The sequence below is a fragment of the Antennarius striatus genome, chromosome 4 (genome assembly GCF_040054535.1).
Source record: "Antennarius striatus isolate MH-2024 chromosome 4, ASM4005453v1, whole genome shotgun sequence".
NCBI lineage: Eukaryota > Metazoa > Chordata > Actinopteri > Lophiiformes > Antennariidae > Antennarius > Antennarius striatus.
The window spans coordinates 13,057,852-13,071,440 of NC_090779.1; the positions used below are offsets into that span (position 1 = coordinate 13,057,852).

The 13,589-nt window shown below is 44.0% G+C and overlaps 1 protein-coding gene across 1 annotated transcript in view; it reads right to left on the minus strand.

Annotated features, from left to right (window-relative positions):
- mapk8ip2 (mitogen-activated protein kinase 8 interacting protein 2) overlaps positions 1 to 13,589 on the minus strand; it is a 30,555-nt gene that overhangs the window by 2,167 nt on the left and 14,799 nt on the right. The window contains exons 3-13 of the mRNA XM_068313839.1: positions 6,927 to 7,160; positions 6,741 to 6,819; positions 5,761 to 5,964; positions 2,976 to 5,226; positions 2,588 to 2,796; positions 2,020 to 2,095; positions 1,145 to 1,317; positions 951 to 1,060; positions 721 to 843; positions 549 to 619; positions 361 to 459 (exon numbers count right to left, since the gene is read on the minus strand). Of these exons, the coding sequence (XP_068169940.1) occupies positions 361 to 459; positions 549 to 619; positions 721 to 843; positions 951 to 1,060; positions 1,145 to 1,317; positions 2,020 to 2,095; positions 2,588 to 2,796; positions 2,976 to 5,226; positions 5,761 to 5,964; positions 6,741 to 6,819; positions 6,927 to 7,160 (3,629 nt within the window). The remainder of the gene's footprint in view (positions 1 to 360; positions 460 to 548; positions 620 to 720; positions 844 to 950; positions 1,061 to 1,144; positions 1,318 to 2,019; positions 2,096 to 2,587; positions 2,797 to 2,975; positions 5,227 to 5,760; positions 5,965 to 6,740; positions 6,820 to 6,926; positions 7,161 to 13,589) is intronic.

The window sequence follows — 13,589 nt, forward strand, 5'->3', positions numbered from 1 at the left end:
TAAAGAAATGGTTGGTTTGTTCAAAGACATACATGGCTTAGTAAAGGAACAGAACCCCCAAAGGAATTGGGATATCTTTCTTTTTAATAATTTAAGCTCAATATTGTGAATTCAAAAGTTTTTAGCCTGCAATCCCTATTTCACCTTACATGTCAAGAGCATACACGCATACCAAGCTACATTGCAAAATAAATGTACAAAAAACCAGGAATCAATTGTCCATGTAAAAACACTAGAAAAACTGTGTAAGCTAAACGTGCTGATCTGTTTGTATGGTGAGCATGTCAAATCAGACATGGCTTACAATCTATACAAATAGAATCAAGAATTACTTTAATTGTCATTGTCAAGTAGACTCACCCGACAGACTCAGCAACAGGTCGCATGGACTCCTGCGATACAAACACGTGGCAAGCAAATCTGTTCAGCATGGGGTGCTTTGTAATGAAACCAAAGTAGCTGCCGAGGGAAGAAAAAATGTAATAAGATCAGTCAAATCTGATGCTGCAGTGGTCTTTTGAGAGCTGAGAAACAGTATGTTTGTGTACCAGTTGTTCCTCGGATGGCATCCACAGAACGAGATGTTCTTCATTTGAAAGAAGTGGCTACATCTGTCATACTTCAGATGGGCAGTGATGCAGAGAAAGACAGTGACATAAATCTGTGTTATTATCCCTATTGACTTGATTGATATAAAATGATGGAGTCATCTGCTCATACCTCATCAAGAGTGTCATATTCATCCTCCAGACTCATGATCAGTTTCACTCCTTGCAAGCTAACCTCCAGCTCACAGAGAGAAGGAGGCCGCACATGGACTGTTCGTTTCCTCGAAAGTGCAATCTGACAGAAGGGTATTTCCATGAACATGCATTAGCATACTTGCTTGTATCTGTTTTGTACAGTTGTATACTGTATGTTATGTTTTGTTTTATTTTATTTTTGCTCACCTTCTGCATAGCAGCGCAGAGAATTCCGTTACCTTGGTGATAAGGTACCTCAACAGACCCCAAAAACTGAACACTGAAAGTCTCCATCCATGCAGGGTTTCTTTTCATGCCTACAACATGGATATAAATACAGAACATGTGACTCTTGTGGCATTCACAATGACGGATACAGAGAATCATCATTCTCAACTCACCCAACAACTCCTTAGACTGGCTTATGACCTCATGGGCATAGAAGGCGGGAAAGATGCCCCTCTCTCCTGTCCGCATGTTATAGCCGCGGTACCAGTAGTCATCCTCTTCTTCCTCTACATACAACGGATCATCCACATCTAGTTCCAGCTCATCTGCATGCCTGGGAATGAATCTGCCAAGAGGTGGGGACAATCTTGAATTAAATCAGGGTTTCTGGTGATTTTCTTCGTGAAGATGAGGAATGACAAAATAGTTGGCACTGAAATAGTGGTGAGTGAAGAGAGAGACCAAGAACTTTAAAGGTGGGAGCACACTCTTCAAGAGAACTGACTGTGGCTTTGCATACTAACAACGGCACAGAGACTGGTTGTGGCTGATGTCACAGGTACTGGCCACCCTGCAGCAATCAAGCAGAGCTGTAATTTGGGCAGTAAGATAACTACAGTATTTAACAAATAAAAAAATAAACGTGTGGCGGAGTGTGCCCCACCTCACGCCATACGTCAGCTGAGTTAGGCTCAAGCTCCCTGCGGCCCGCGACAGCAGATAAAGCAGTTGTGAATGAATGAATAAATAAATAACAAACACGTACCCAAGGTACATATAGTACATGACAAGAGACATATAGGTCTCACCTAGGAGGATTTATAATTAAACATATAATAATTTTTCATCATAAAAGAACAAAAGGAAAATATGTCATAGAGATTTGAAGTCATGTTGGGAAGCCTCAGTGAAAACTATGAAAACCATGAAGGCTTTGATGGGTGTTGTACTGCTTATTTAGTACCCCTCCGTCACCACCAACACCCTCCCTACAACATCACCACAACCCTCCCTACAACACAAAAATAAAGTATAACGCAGGTTCTACCTGTACACTGCCCTGTGTGTCTGGTCCCTTTCCTCCCCGTTGATGGTACAAGAGAAGAGACCAAAGGATTCTGTACCTATGTGGCAAAGAGACAAAAGATTTTAACAATAAAATTGATGTCTAGACATCCAAATGTACTTTACTCTGATACTTTATTGGTTAGGGGTCCATTTTTATTTAAAATTTATTATGATAAAGTCTAAATGGACACTAACAGGATTTGTCAAAAACAAACGCTAATCTCTCATTAAAAGGAATCTAAATCTTGAGGGGGAGCACTGGATGATGATGATGCATGTATGAACATGCATCTGCTGTATGTTTATATCCCCTTTATGGACTTCTTGGGAGACAGTGGGTAGACTATTTTAGTAATAGCCTGTATGGTATATGAATCGCAATGTCTTCATGAGAGGATAGTATGTTAAGCAAACCATCTCCTGACTGCAGTTTTACAATACAAAGTAGATATTACAGATATACATTTTGATATCTCAAGATTAACTAGTCCCCTAATCCCTCAACTAACATGTCTGACAGTGTCTGCACTGCTTTGAGTGCAACTTACTGGAGGAGCGGGAAGTGCTGTTGACAAACACATTGAGGAACTTCTTGGAGAACGGGAGGTCAGCCTCAGGAGAAGAGTCCTCAGAGGAACTGAGAAGTTCTGGTCTCCCCTCCTCCTCATCACAACCATAGCCCTGTACTCCAGTTTCCAAAGGCTCCTCATCACACAATGTGGAGAGCTCGCTATCATCGCTCAGAACAGAGGTGCACCTTAGAGAAAAGATTCACCAGTTAAAATCTTGCTAAAAGGCTGCACAACCACCAGTAGTTAAAGATTACTTATTGGTGTTTATTTGCCACTAAAACATCCCCTCTGTGACAAGAAGTGATTAATTTTAAAAGTATATATGTACATATAATCAAATTTATTAGCTTTCACAAGTACATACCTTCTGAGGCTGACTAGTTCCAGCTTGGTATTCTCATCTACCACTAGCGTATACTTCATGGAGTCATAGGCCAACCCATCATCTTCATTTGGCTGTCTTAGAGCCAGTTCTTTCTCACACAGTGGGAGGTCATGTTCAGAGAAGGTGTAATCTTGCACACTGGAATCAATGGGTGGTGAGCTGTCAAGCTCTAGATCACAACCCCTGTACGACTGCTTCCTCAAGCCACCCAGGAATGGATAAGAGTCCCCATCATCTTCCTCCTCATCATTATCTGTGGAATAAGTGAGGCTGAAGCAGCGGTTGGTCTGAGTGGTGGGTATGTCCAGTGTCAGGCTGTTTTTAACCTCTGTGATACGTTCAAGAGAGGCAGCAGAACGGCTTGTTGGCCTGTGATCGGTTTCTCGTCCTTCGTCCTTGTCACTAATCACACTCTCACTGAGGCTTGGTGAGTCCAGATCGTTCCTACCCTCCAGCATGGTTAAGTCATTATTGGGCTCTTCATCTTCCTCTTGTCTCCTGGCATTCTTTGTTGGCTTGTCTTTGACATTCTTTTCAGAGTCTCTGGTGTTACACAAGGACCTGAGATCTGTAGTTCCCCTCCCATTGCTTGCACAGTACTCAAAGGTCGGAGGGACTATGGTGTCACTTGAAAGACTTTTCATATAGAGACAAGGATTCACCACTACACCTTCTTTTGAAGACACTACATGCTTCCTCTCCTCTCCTGATTCCATCCCATCCTTTCTGTATTCTTCACCATCCTTCCCTTTCTCCTCAATGTCCTCACTTCCTGTTCTCTTCTCTTGGTCCTCATCATTGAAACCATCTCCCTCTCCAATATCTGAGGATGGTGAGATTGTGTCAGACACAGACACCTTCCTCTTAAAGCACTCCTCTGGACAACTGATTGGGTATGAGCCCTCTGAGATCATCCTGTTGACCAGGTTGCTAAGCAGCCAAGGGGAGTCTGAGTTTTCACTTAGGTCATCTTCACTTTCTGATTCAGACTCTCCCTCACTGGTTCCATCATATTCATCTGCACTGGGCATTAGCCTGGGTCCCACTGGCAGATAGAAGGAACGCTTAAAGCTCTCTAGACTGTGGTCTGGTTCAATCTGTAACAGCATTTGTCTGGACAAGCTGTCTTCACACCGTTGGGCTGGAGGAAGAGTCTCATCTGGGTCTGCCTGATGTTCAAAGGACAGCTCATCTTCCACATTCTGCAGCCCCACCAAAGCTTGATGATCACCGTATGCCTCAGGAGGTAAGATGGGTGAGTCAACAGAGGATGGTGTAGCAATCGTGGGCGAGGGTAAGGGAGAAGGAGATGGTAGAAGAGACCCTTCCTTAATTGGGTCAGACCCACCCAGAAGTAAAGATGCTTTGAGTCCCACAATGCCACTGTCCTGCTCCAACTCTGTGTCTGGGTCCAGTTCCTGGTCTGATGTCGGTGAACTGGCCTCTTCAATGGAGTTGGTGAGGTGAGAGGAGCGTCCACTGCTACTGTCATCACTCGTTAGGTCTAGCTCTGTCTCTGATATAGAGGAGATCATGTTGGAGACCACATGACCCCCACAAGCAAATGCTGCCTCCAGCTCCCCTTCAACATCAGAGTCAGAGCCTGGAGAACTCAGGTCCTTGTCCTGATCTGAAGTTAAATACCCTTGTTGGTTCATGTCAGCTATCCCTGGGTCTGAGGATGGAGAAGTGGAGTCGTTTGCTGCTCCCGCCAAGGTAGAAGCAAGAGCATTTAAACTATTGGACTGATCAAGAGCATCTGAGCGGCTGGTGGAGACATAGCTGGAAAAGGACTGGAGCTCAGAGGATTCAATGGAAGGGAATTCCACATACGATGACTGATTCTCCTTGTGCACCATATCATAGGTCTCCTTACACATGAACTCCACTTCAAAGTCCTTTTCAAACTCCTCATCAGTTAGGGGTGTATCAGAGCCATCATTAGCTCCCATAGGTGCAGTGGATGACAGGCAGTGACTGGTTCCATCTGGGTCTAGGCTTATCTCCGGCTCCATACCTGACTCACTGGTGACTGTGTAGGTGTCAGTGGCAAGCCGGTTTGAGTGTTTGTGGTTATGGTCCCGGTTGAGGTCATGGTCCACCTCTGTGTCTGAGCACTGAGAGTGCTCATCTACAGAGGGTGTCCTTACTGGCTGAGCTGAAACTTCTTCCTTTGGCTCAATAGCATTGCCAGAACCGGGATGAGATTTGATGTGTTGACCAAACGAACCTGTGAATATGACAAAGATCATTATAATGTAGATGATGCAGATAATTTGTACAAGAGAAAGAAGACAGCTCATAGTTATTTCAAAGGGAAGGGAAATTTGGAAAATTAATGATATGAGATAAAAAATAAAGAGATCTTCAAGATGTAGGTAGATTTTCTTAGGTTGACTTAAGACGAAGTAAAAAAATAATTTGATTCAAGCAAAAATAATGAAAGTTTTTAAGAATTGAAAATAACATAATAGTGTTGAACATGTATGTATTACTGAGCAAGTCAAAGCCATGTTAAATAATTTGATATCATTGCATGGCACACCACTGATGTTAATGTGTTGTTTGTGGTGTGAATGTGTTATTGGTGATGCTGATGTGTTATTGGTGATGCTGATGTGTTGTTGGTGGTGATAATGTGTACTGTAGTTGGTGATGTTGATGTGTAGTTGGTAGTATTAATGGGTAGTTGGTGGTGTTAAGGTGATGTTAATGTGTTGTTGGCGATGTTAATATGATGTTGTAGGGTTGGCCTTTTTCTTACCGTATTCATGTCTTTCACGCCTGTTGCCCTCCATGTCACAAAGGAGGGGCCTGTGAGGGGACTGGGGGTTCCCGCCCTCCCCTGCCTGTGTCAACGGAGTACCCTTGCTCTGAGGCCCGGGTGCCTGTGAAATTGGAGAGGCGGGGCAATTGCCTGTCACGTGGCTTCCGTCCTCCAGACAGGAATGGGTTGGAGACAGACGACCTGGAAAAATAGTAGAACTAGTACTTCACAATGTACAATCAGGATGTAAAGCATGCAATATTTTTTTGTACAAAATTTTTTAAAGAAAGCTGTGATACCGGCTATTCCCATGCAGCACAGCTGTTGACTACGTCAGGTCCTATGCTGACTTTTCTTGATATCCATTTTCCCGTTTTCCTGTCTATGTGTCGTTTCCAGTTAGTTCCCTCTGTGTCTGTTTGCCCGAGTTTTTTACTGAATCCTCTTTATGGAGTTTTCCCTCTTCAGCTCATCATTCCCTCCCAGTTGTCTGATTGTCTCTTCCCCACATTTCCTCTCGTTTCATTACCTGTTTGTAGTGAGTTTCTGAGTTTCCTACCCTCCTTGTGAGTTCATAGTGCCACGTTATGTGGGCTCACTTCATGAGGTCCCATTCTTTTCCCCAACATCCCTTCATGTTTTCTTATATTATTGCAGAATTCTGATTGTTATACTCTTGCTCATCTGTAAGATGCAGTTTGTTTTTATCTGCGTGCCTATTTATTCCTTTTGTTTATTTACTGACGCAATTTGCCAAAGAGCTTTTTGACTTTAAATCTATAATGGCCTGCTGTTTCCCCATCTGTTTGATGTCAGCACTGCGTCCTGATATGATGAATATTGTTGCTGTAACGTAATGCATTCCAACATTGTAACATCACATTCCCTTCATCCTCACATTCACACTTATAGACAATTTCCCGATATCATTGTAGAGTACATTAGCATAAACAAATATAGATCATTCAAGTGCTGACCCTGTGAGGTTGGGTTGCGTAAGGAGTCCTGCCAGCTTCCTTTCTTTGGAGACAAACTGCTGTTGTTATTCAGCGAATCCTAACGTGAGGAGAGAGAAATATCCATGAAGTTCTACAATATTATTAGAGATAAATTTGTTATCTGTGGTCAGTGTATTTCCATAATGAGAGCTTCAAGTTTCTTACCTGTGACACCTCAGTGGTCAGGTTCAGTGTAGTTGGTCTGGTCTTTAGGGTGCCAAGGGTAGGGGAAGAAGGTGGGGAAGCAGAGGGTGATGGGGGTGCATCTGGGTCAACTTCTTCATCTTCTTCCTCTTCTTCTTCCTCTTCTTCATCATCTATCATTTCAAACTCTTGGAAATCATCCTGGAAGGAGCAGACTGGGTGGTGCATTTCATTCTTCTCCAGGATGAGAGAGTCCTGTGGACAAAGGGTGAGGGAAGGATACAGAAGATAAAATACAGGATACTCTGTGCTCTTGAACCTTCTGCATATTTCTGACGATACTCACGCTAATTAAACATGTAATAACTAGATGGCTGAAGAGTGAATGCTTGCGCAACTGTCAGCCGCTGCTCGCAGCTACGAACCAATTTTCATTCCTTCCATACTACCTTTTCTGGTTTTATGATATTAACAAATCGAGTAATAGCCTTCAGTTGGAAATCTCCCATGATCTGCTGTCACTACTGTCTGTGTGAGTCCTCACTTCTGGCTCACCTGTCCTCTCCTGACGTGAGCCTCACCTGGCGTTTGCTGACCATCAACGCTGCCTCAGTCCTCATCCACAATGTGGGCTAGTGGAATGTACATCTTGTTTGTCTGTGCACGGCTCTTTCTACTGCCTGATCACTTGCTAGTGACAGCTCTCCTTCAATACTCGGCTGCCGACCTGCTCCGGCTGCGCTCTTGCCTGCCTGGATCTGCACCAGAGGCACTCCGCCTCCACCCGGACATCACCTTCCAGCCCCGCTGGAGATACATCCACCGAGGGTCCCGCCGGAATCTCCACCACAACAGATCAACTGCAATAAAGTCCATCTGGTCCAGCTCTCGAAACAGTTGCCTCCCAACTTCATTCTCACCTCTCACACAATAACCTGTATGAACAGTTCCAGTCTGGCTTCCGCCCACTCCACAGCACTGAAACTGCCCTCAATAAAATCACTAATGATCTTCTTATGGCAGCTGATTCTGGACTCCTCACCATCCTCATCCTGCTTGACCTGAGTGCAGCCTTCGATACCATCTGTAAATTCCACCCTCCTGAAAAGACTATCTTCTATTGGCATCACCCACACTCCATTAGCCTGGTTTTCATCTTAATTTTCTGGCCACACTCAGTTCATTCAACTCAAGTCCGTTAAATAATCCCCCACCCCTGTCACTTCAGGCGTGCCCCAGGTTTAGTCCTGGGGCACCTTCTTTTCATCATCTACCTTCTTCCCCTTGGCAATATTTTTCATAAATTCACCATTCATTTTCACTGTTACGCTGATGACACCCAGCTCTACCTCACCACTAAACCCTCATCCACTCTTCCGCCCACCTCCCTTACTAATTGCATCTCTAAAATAAAAATCCGGTTCACCCTAAACTTCCTTAAATTAAACAACAATAAAACCGAGGTCCTCCTCATTCGTACCAAATCCACCCTTTCCAAAAAGGACAGCTTTTCTCTCATCATCGATGATTCCACTGTTTTGCCTTCTCCCCAGGTTAAGAGTCTGGGTGTCATCCTTGACAGCACATTATCCTTCCAGTCACACATCAACAACATCACCAGGTCTGCCTACTTCCATCTACGCAATATCAATCATCTCTCGCCCCTCCCTCATGCCCCACATTACTGCCATTCTTGTCCATAGTCTTGTCACCTCTCCACTCGACTAATGTAACTCTTTGCTATTTGGACTCCCTCATAAATCCCTTCACAAACTTCAACTAGTCCAGAATTCAGCTGCTTGCATCATAACTCGAACCCCCTCCATTCACCACATCACTCCTGTCCTTCAACAGCTTCACTGGCTTCCGGTCCAGTTCCGAATCATTTTTAAAATTCTCCTCCTCACCTTCAAGGCTATCCACAATCTAGCCCCTCCATATCTCTCTGACCTTCTTCACGTCACCACTCCCTCCCGCTCCCTCAGATCCTCCTCCTCCTTGCACCTGTCTGTCCCTTCGGCCCGTCTCACGACCATGGGGTGCAGAGCATTCGGCCGCTCTGCTCCCCGTCTCTGGAACTCACTACGACCACAACTCAGAAATATCGATTCGCTCCCCCATTTCAAATCACAACTGAAATCACATCTTTTTATAACTGCATATTCCAGTTAAAATCTATTGCTCTATGTATTGGTTTTATTTATTTATTTATTTTTATCTGTTGATTGTAAAATGGACTCTGTGTAATCTTGTACGGTAACCTTGAGTGTCGAGAAAGGCGCCTTTAAATAAAATGTATTATTATTATTATTATTATTATTATTATTATTATTATTATTAAAAACAAAGGAAAAACTGATTTGTACAACCTTTTTTTTCTTCATTTGAAAATGTCTTGCCAAAAACAGGCCTGTCTGAGAAAAGAAAACCACTCAGAGACCACAGATGGACACCACTCGTCACAATGTTCTTTGATTGGACGGGAGCCATTTGTAAAAGACAAACACACATGCCAAAGTGCTGTAGTGGCCAAATGTGCTCACAGAAAAGACACTCTACAATCAGCTGATACATTCTCTCAATTGCCTTGGGTCTGGGATGTGTGCACATTCATTCATGTGTGTTCATGACCGTAACAGAGCAAAACAAAGCACATACTTCATCAACATCAATGTGATCAGCTCACTGTGAAAGGTTGTCTGAAGGGTTAACTGTTCACATGACAAGAGAAAAGAGAGGAAAGCTAGAAGAAAAAGATGAAGGAAAAACACAAGAGCGGTAATTCAATCAGACATATGTAATGTCTGGTAGTGATGGGTTACCAGAAAGAGTAGTCCTGAATGGTTTAGAGGTTTAGTAGAATCACAGCCCAGTGAGGCCGTATACATCGCCTGCTTTATACTTGCAAGAAAGTATAATTGTAGAAATCAATGAGGTAGCTCACTGACATACAGGTCAGTCTGCAAAACGGGGCAGATGAGACAATGTCTTTAGCAACTGCTCATGCTAATCCCAATAAATGCTGTTACATCATAGGACATAGAGAGCACAGCTACCGCCACAAACAGTTTTTTTTTCTGATCTTCATTTTGGCTTTGCTTACACAACAATGGATTTATCTGGTTTGCATTTTGAACAGCACAGCAGTTTCTCTGCCTCAGTGCAGTCTATTTAATGCTGGAATCAAACTTCATCGCCTCACCCATCCACCACACATGATTCTGCTGACATAATGGTACATCCACTTTATGCCAAAGTAACAGAATTACGCATCGAGACAACGCTTGAAAATGTATAGTTACTTCTTAGTTATATATTTTTGTGATGTCTTTAAGATGTAATAAAATGGTTTGTTGTGATGAAGCAACTTTCAATAAATTGTCTGCTTTTTCAGTTCACTTTCTACTATAAAGACTCACAATACACTTGCTCACCAAGAATTTGTGACCTCTTACTTAATGACCGGGTAAAAAAATGCAGATATCCATCAGTGGGGTTGGGAAAATGCCACCTCTGCCTGGCAGAACAATCTGCCCTGTCAGGAGACATCCTTTAAGGGCCCACCTGACAGACAGGAAGGCAAGTATAAAAATGGGGAGGACTATAAATAAGAGCCATGTGCTGAAGAGAATCAATCCCGTTCCTCTCCAGTTCCCAAGGACATCCCATTCAGCTCAAAGTCTGTCCCTCCACTGTCGCCCAGCAAGGATTCTTTCTTTATTCTAGAGTAGGAATTGTGAATGAATTTCACCTTTTGACATACAGAGCACAACTGCCGTTCCATGAAAATTAAATTACAATAGTGTCTTGAGATACGAGTTTAATTTGTTCAGTTTGTAAGTCAATGTGCTTGTATCTCAAACAAATTTTCCCCATTTAAAATGACTAAAATAATTTAAATCCTTCCAGGGTGATAAAATCTTTTTTATCAACCAATAGACATGCATGCTTTACATGTGCATAAATAATTATGGAGGTTTTAGTCACGGTTTCGCAAAGACTCGTAACCCGGATGACCACTTGTATCTTCTTCTTTTCCTTTCGGCTTTTCCCTTCAGGGGTCGCCACAGCGAATCAATTTCCTCCATCTAGCCCTGTCCTTTGAATCCTCTTCTCTCACACCAACTACCTTCATGTCTTCCCTCATTACATCCATAAACCTCCTCTTTGGTCTTCCTCTAGGCCTCCTGCCTGGCAGTTCAAAACTCAGCATCCTTCTACCAATATATTCACTATCTCTCCTCTGGACATGTCCAAACCATCTCAGTCTGGCCTCTCTGACTTTATCTCCAAAACCTCTAACATGTGCTGTCCCTCTGATATACTCATTCCTGATCCTATCCTTCCTGGTCACTCCCAGAGAGAACCTCAGCATCTTCATCTCTGCTACCTCCAGCTCTGTCTCCTGTCTTTTCCTCAGTGACACTGTCTCTAGACCAAACAACATCGCTGGTCTCACCACAGTTTTGTACACCTTTCCCTTCATTTTAGCTGAAACTCTTCTATCACACATCACACCTGACACTTTCCTCCACCCGTTCCATCCTGCCTGGACACGCTTCTTCACCTCTTTTCCACACTCTCCATTGCTCTGGACTGTTGAGCCTAAGTACTTAAAATCCTCCACCTTCTTGATCTCTTCTCCCTCTAACCTCACTCTTCCACTTGGGTCCCTCTCATTCACACACATGTACTCTGTCTTACTGCGGCTAACCTTCATTCCTCTCCTTTCCAGGACAAACCTCCACTTCTCTAGCTTCTCCTCCACCTGTTCCCTGCTCTCACTACAGATCACAATGTCATCTGCAAACATCATAGTCCATGGAGATTCCTGTCTAACCTCGTCTGTCAGCCTGTCCATCACCATGGCAAACAAGAAGGGGCTCAGAGCTGATCCCTGATGCAGTCCCACCTCCACCTTGAACTCCTCTGTCACACCTACAGCACACCTCACCACTGTCTTACAGTCTTCATACATGTCCTGCACCGTTCTAACATACTCCTCTGCCACTCCAGACTTCCTCATACAATACCACAGTTCCTCTCTGGGCACCCTGTCATAAGCTTTCTCCAGATCTACAAAAACACAATGCAGCTCCCTCTGGCCTTCTCTGTACTTCTCTATCAACATCCTCAAAGCAAATACTGCATCTGTAGTACTCTTTTTTGGCATGAAACCATACTGCTGCTCACAAATGTTCACTTCTGCCCTTAGTCTAGCTTCCACTACTCTCTCCCATAACTTCATTGTATGGCTCATCAGCTTTATTCCTCTGTAGTTGCCACAACTCTGCACATCTCCCTTGTTCTTAAAAATGGGCACCAGCACACTTCTCCTCCATTCCTCAGGCATCTTCTCACTATCTAAGATCCTGTTGAACAACCCAGTCAGAAACTCTACCGCCACCTCTCCTAGACACTTCCATACCTCTACAGGTATATCATCGGGACCGACTGCCTTTCCATTCTTCATCCTCTTCAATGCCCTCCTCACTTCATCCTGGCTAATCTTTGCTACATCCTGGTCCACAACAGTCATCTCTTCTAGTCTTTGTTCCCTCTCATTTTCCACGTTCATCAACTCTTCAAAGTACTCTTTCCATCTTCCCATCACACTACTGGCACCTGTCAATAGACTTCCATCCCTATCCTTAATCACCCTAACCTGCTGCACGTCCTTCCCATTTCTATCTCTCTGTCTTGCCAACCGATATAGATCAGTCTCTCCCTCCTTACTGTCCAACCTAGCATACAAGTCATCATAAGCTTCTTGTTTGGCCTTTGCTACCTCTACCTTCACCTTACGCTGCATCTCCCTGTACTCCTGTCTACTCTCCTCAGTCCTCTCAGTGTCCCACTTCCTCTTGGCTAACCTCTTTCTCTGTATACACTCCTGTACCTCCTCATTCCACCACCAAGTCTCCTTATCTACTTTCCTTCCAGATGACACACCAAGTACTCTCCTACCTGTCTCCCTGATCACATTAGCTGTAGTTGTCCAGTCATCTGGAAGCACCTCCTGACCACCCAGAGCCTGTCTTAACTCCTTCCTAAAAGTCATGCAACACTCTTCCTTTTTCAGCTTCCACCATTTCGTCTTCTGCTCTGCCTTTGCCCTCTTCATCTTCCTCACCACCAGAGTCATCCTACACACCACCATCCTATGCTGTTTGGCTACACTCTCACCTACCACTACTTTGCAGTCACTGATCTCTTTCAGGTTACACCGTCTACACAAGATGTAGTCTACCTGTGTGCTCCTACCGCCACTCTTATAGGTCACTCTATGTCCCTGCCTCTTCTGGAAGAAAGTATTCACTACAGCCAATTCCATCCTTTTTGCAAAGTCAACTACCATCTGTCCTTCTGCGTTCCTCTCCTGGATACCAAACCTGCCCATCACCTCCTCATCACCTCTGTTTCCTGCACCAACATGTCCATTGAAGTCTGCTCCAATGACAACTCTCTCACTTCTAGGCATGCTCTGCATCACTTCATCAAGGTCCGACCAGAATTTCTCCTTCTCCTCCAGCTCACATCCTACCTGTGGAGCATACCCGCTAACAACATTGAACATCACCCCTTCTATTTCTAGCTTCAGACTCATCACTCTATCCGACCCTCTTTTTACCTCCAGGACATTCCTAACAAACTCCTCCTTCAAGATAACTCCTACTCCATTTC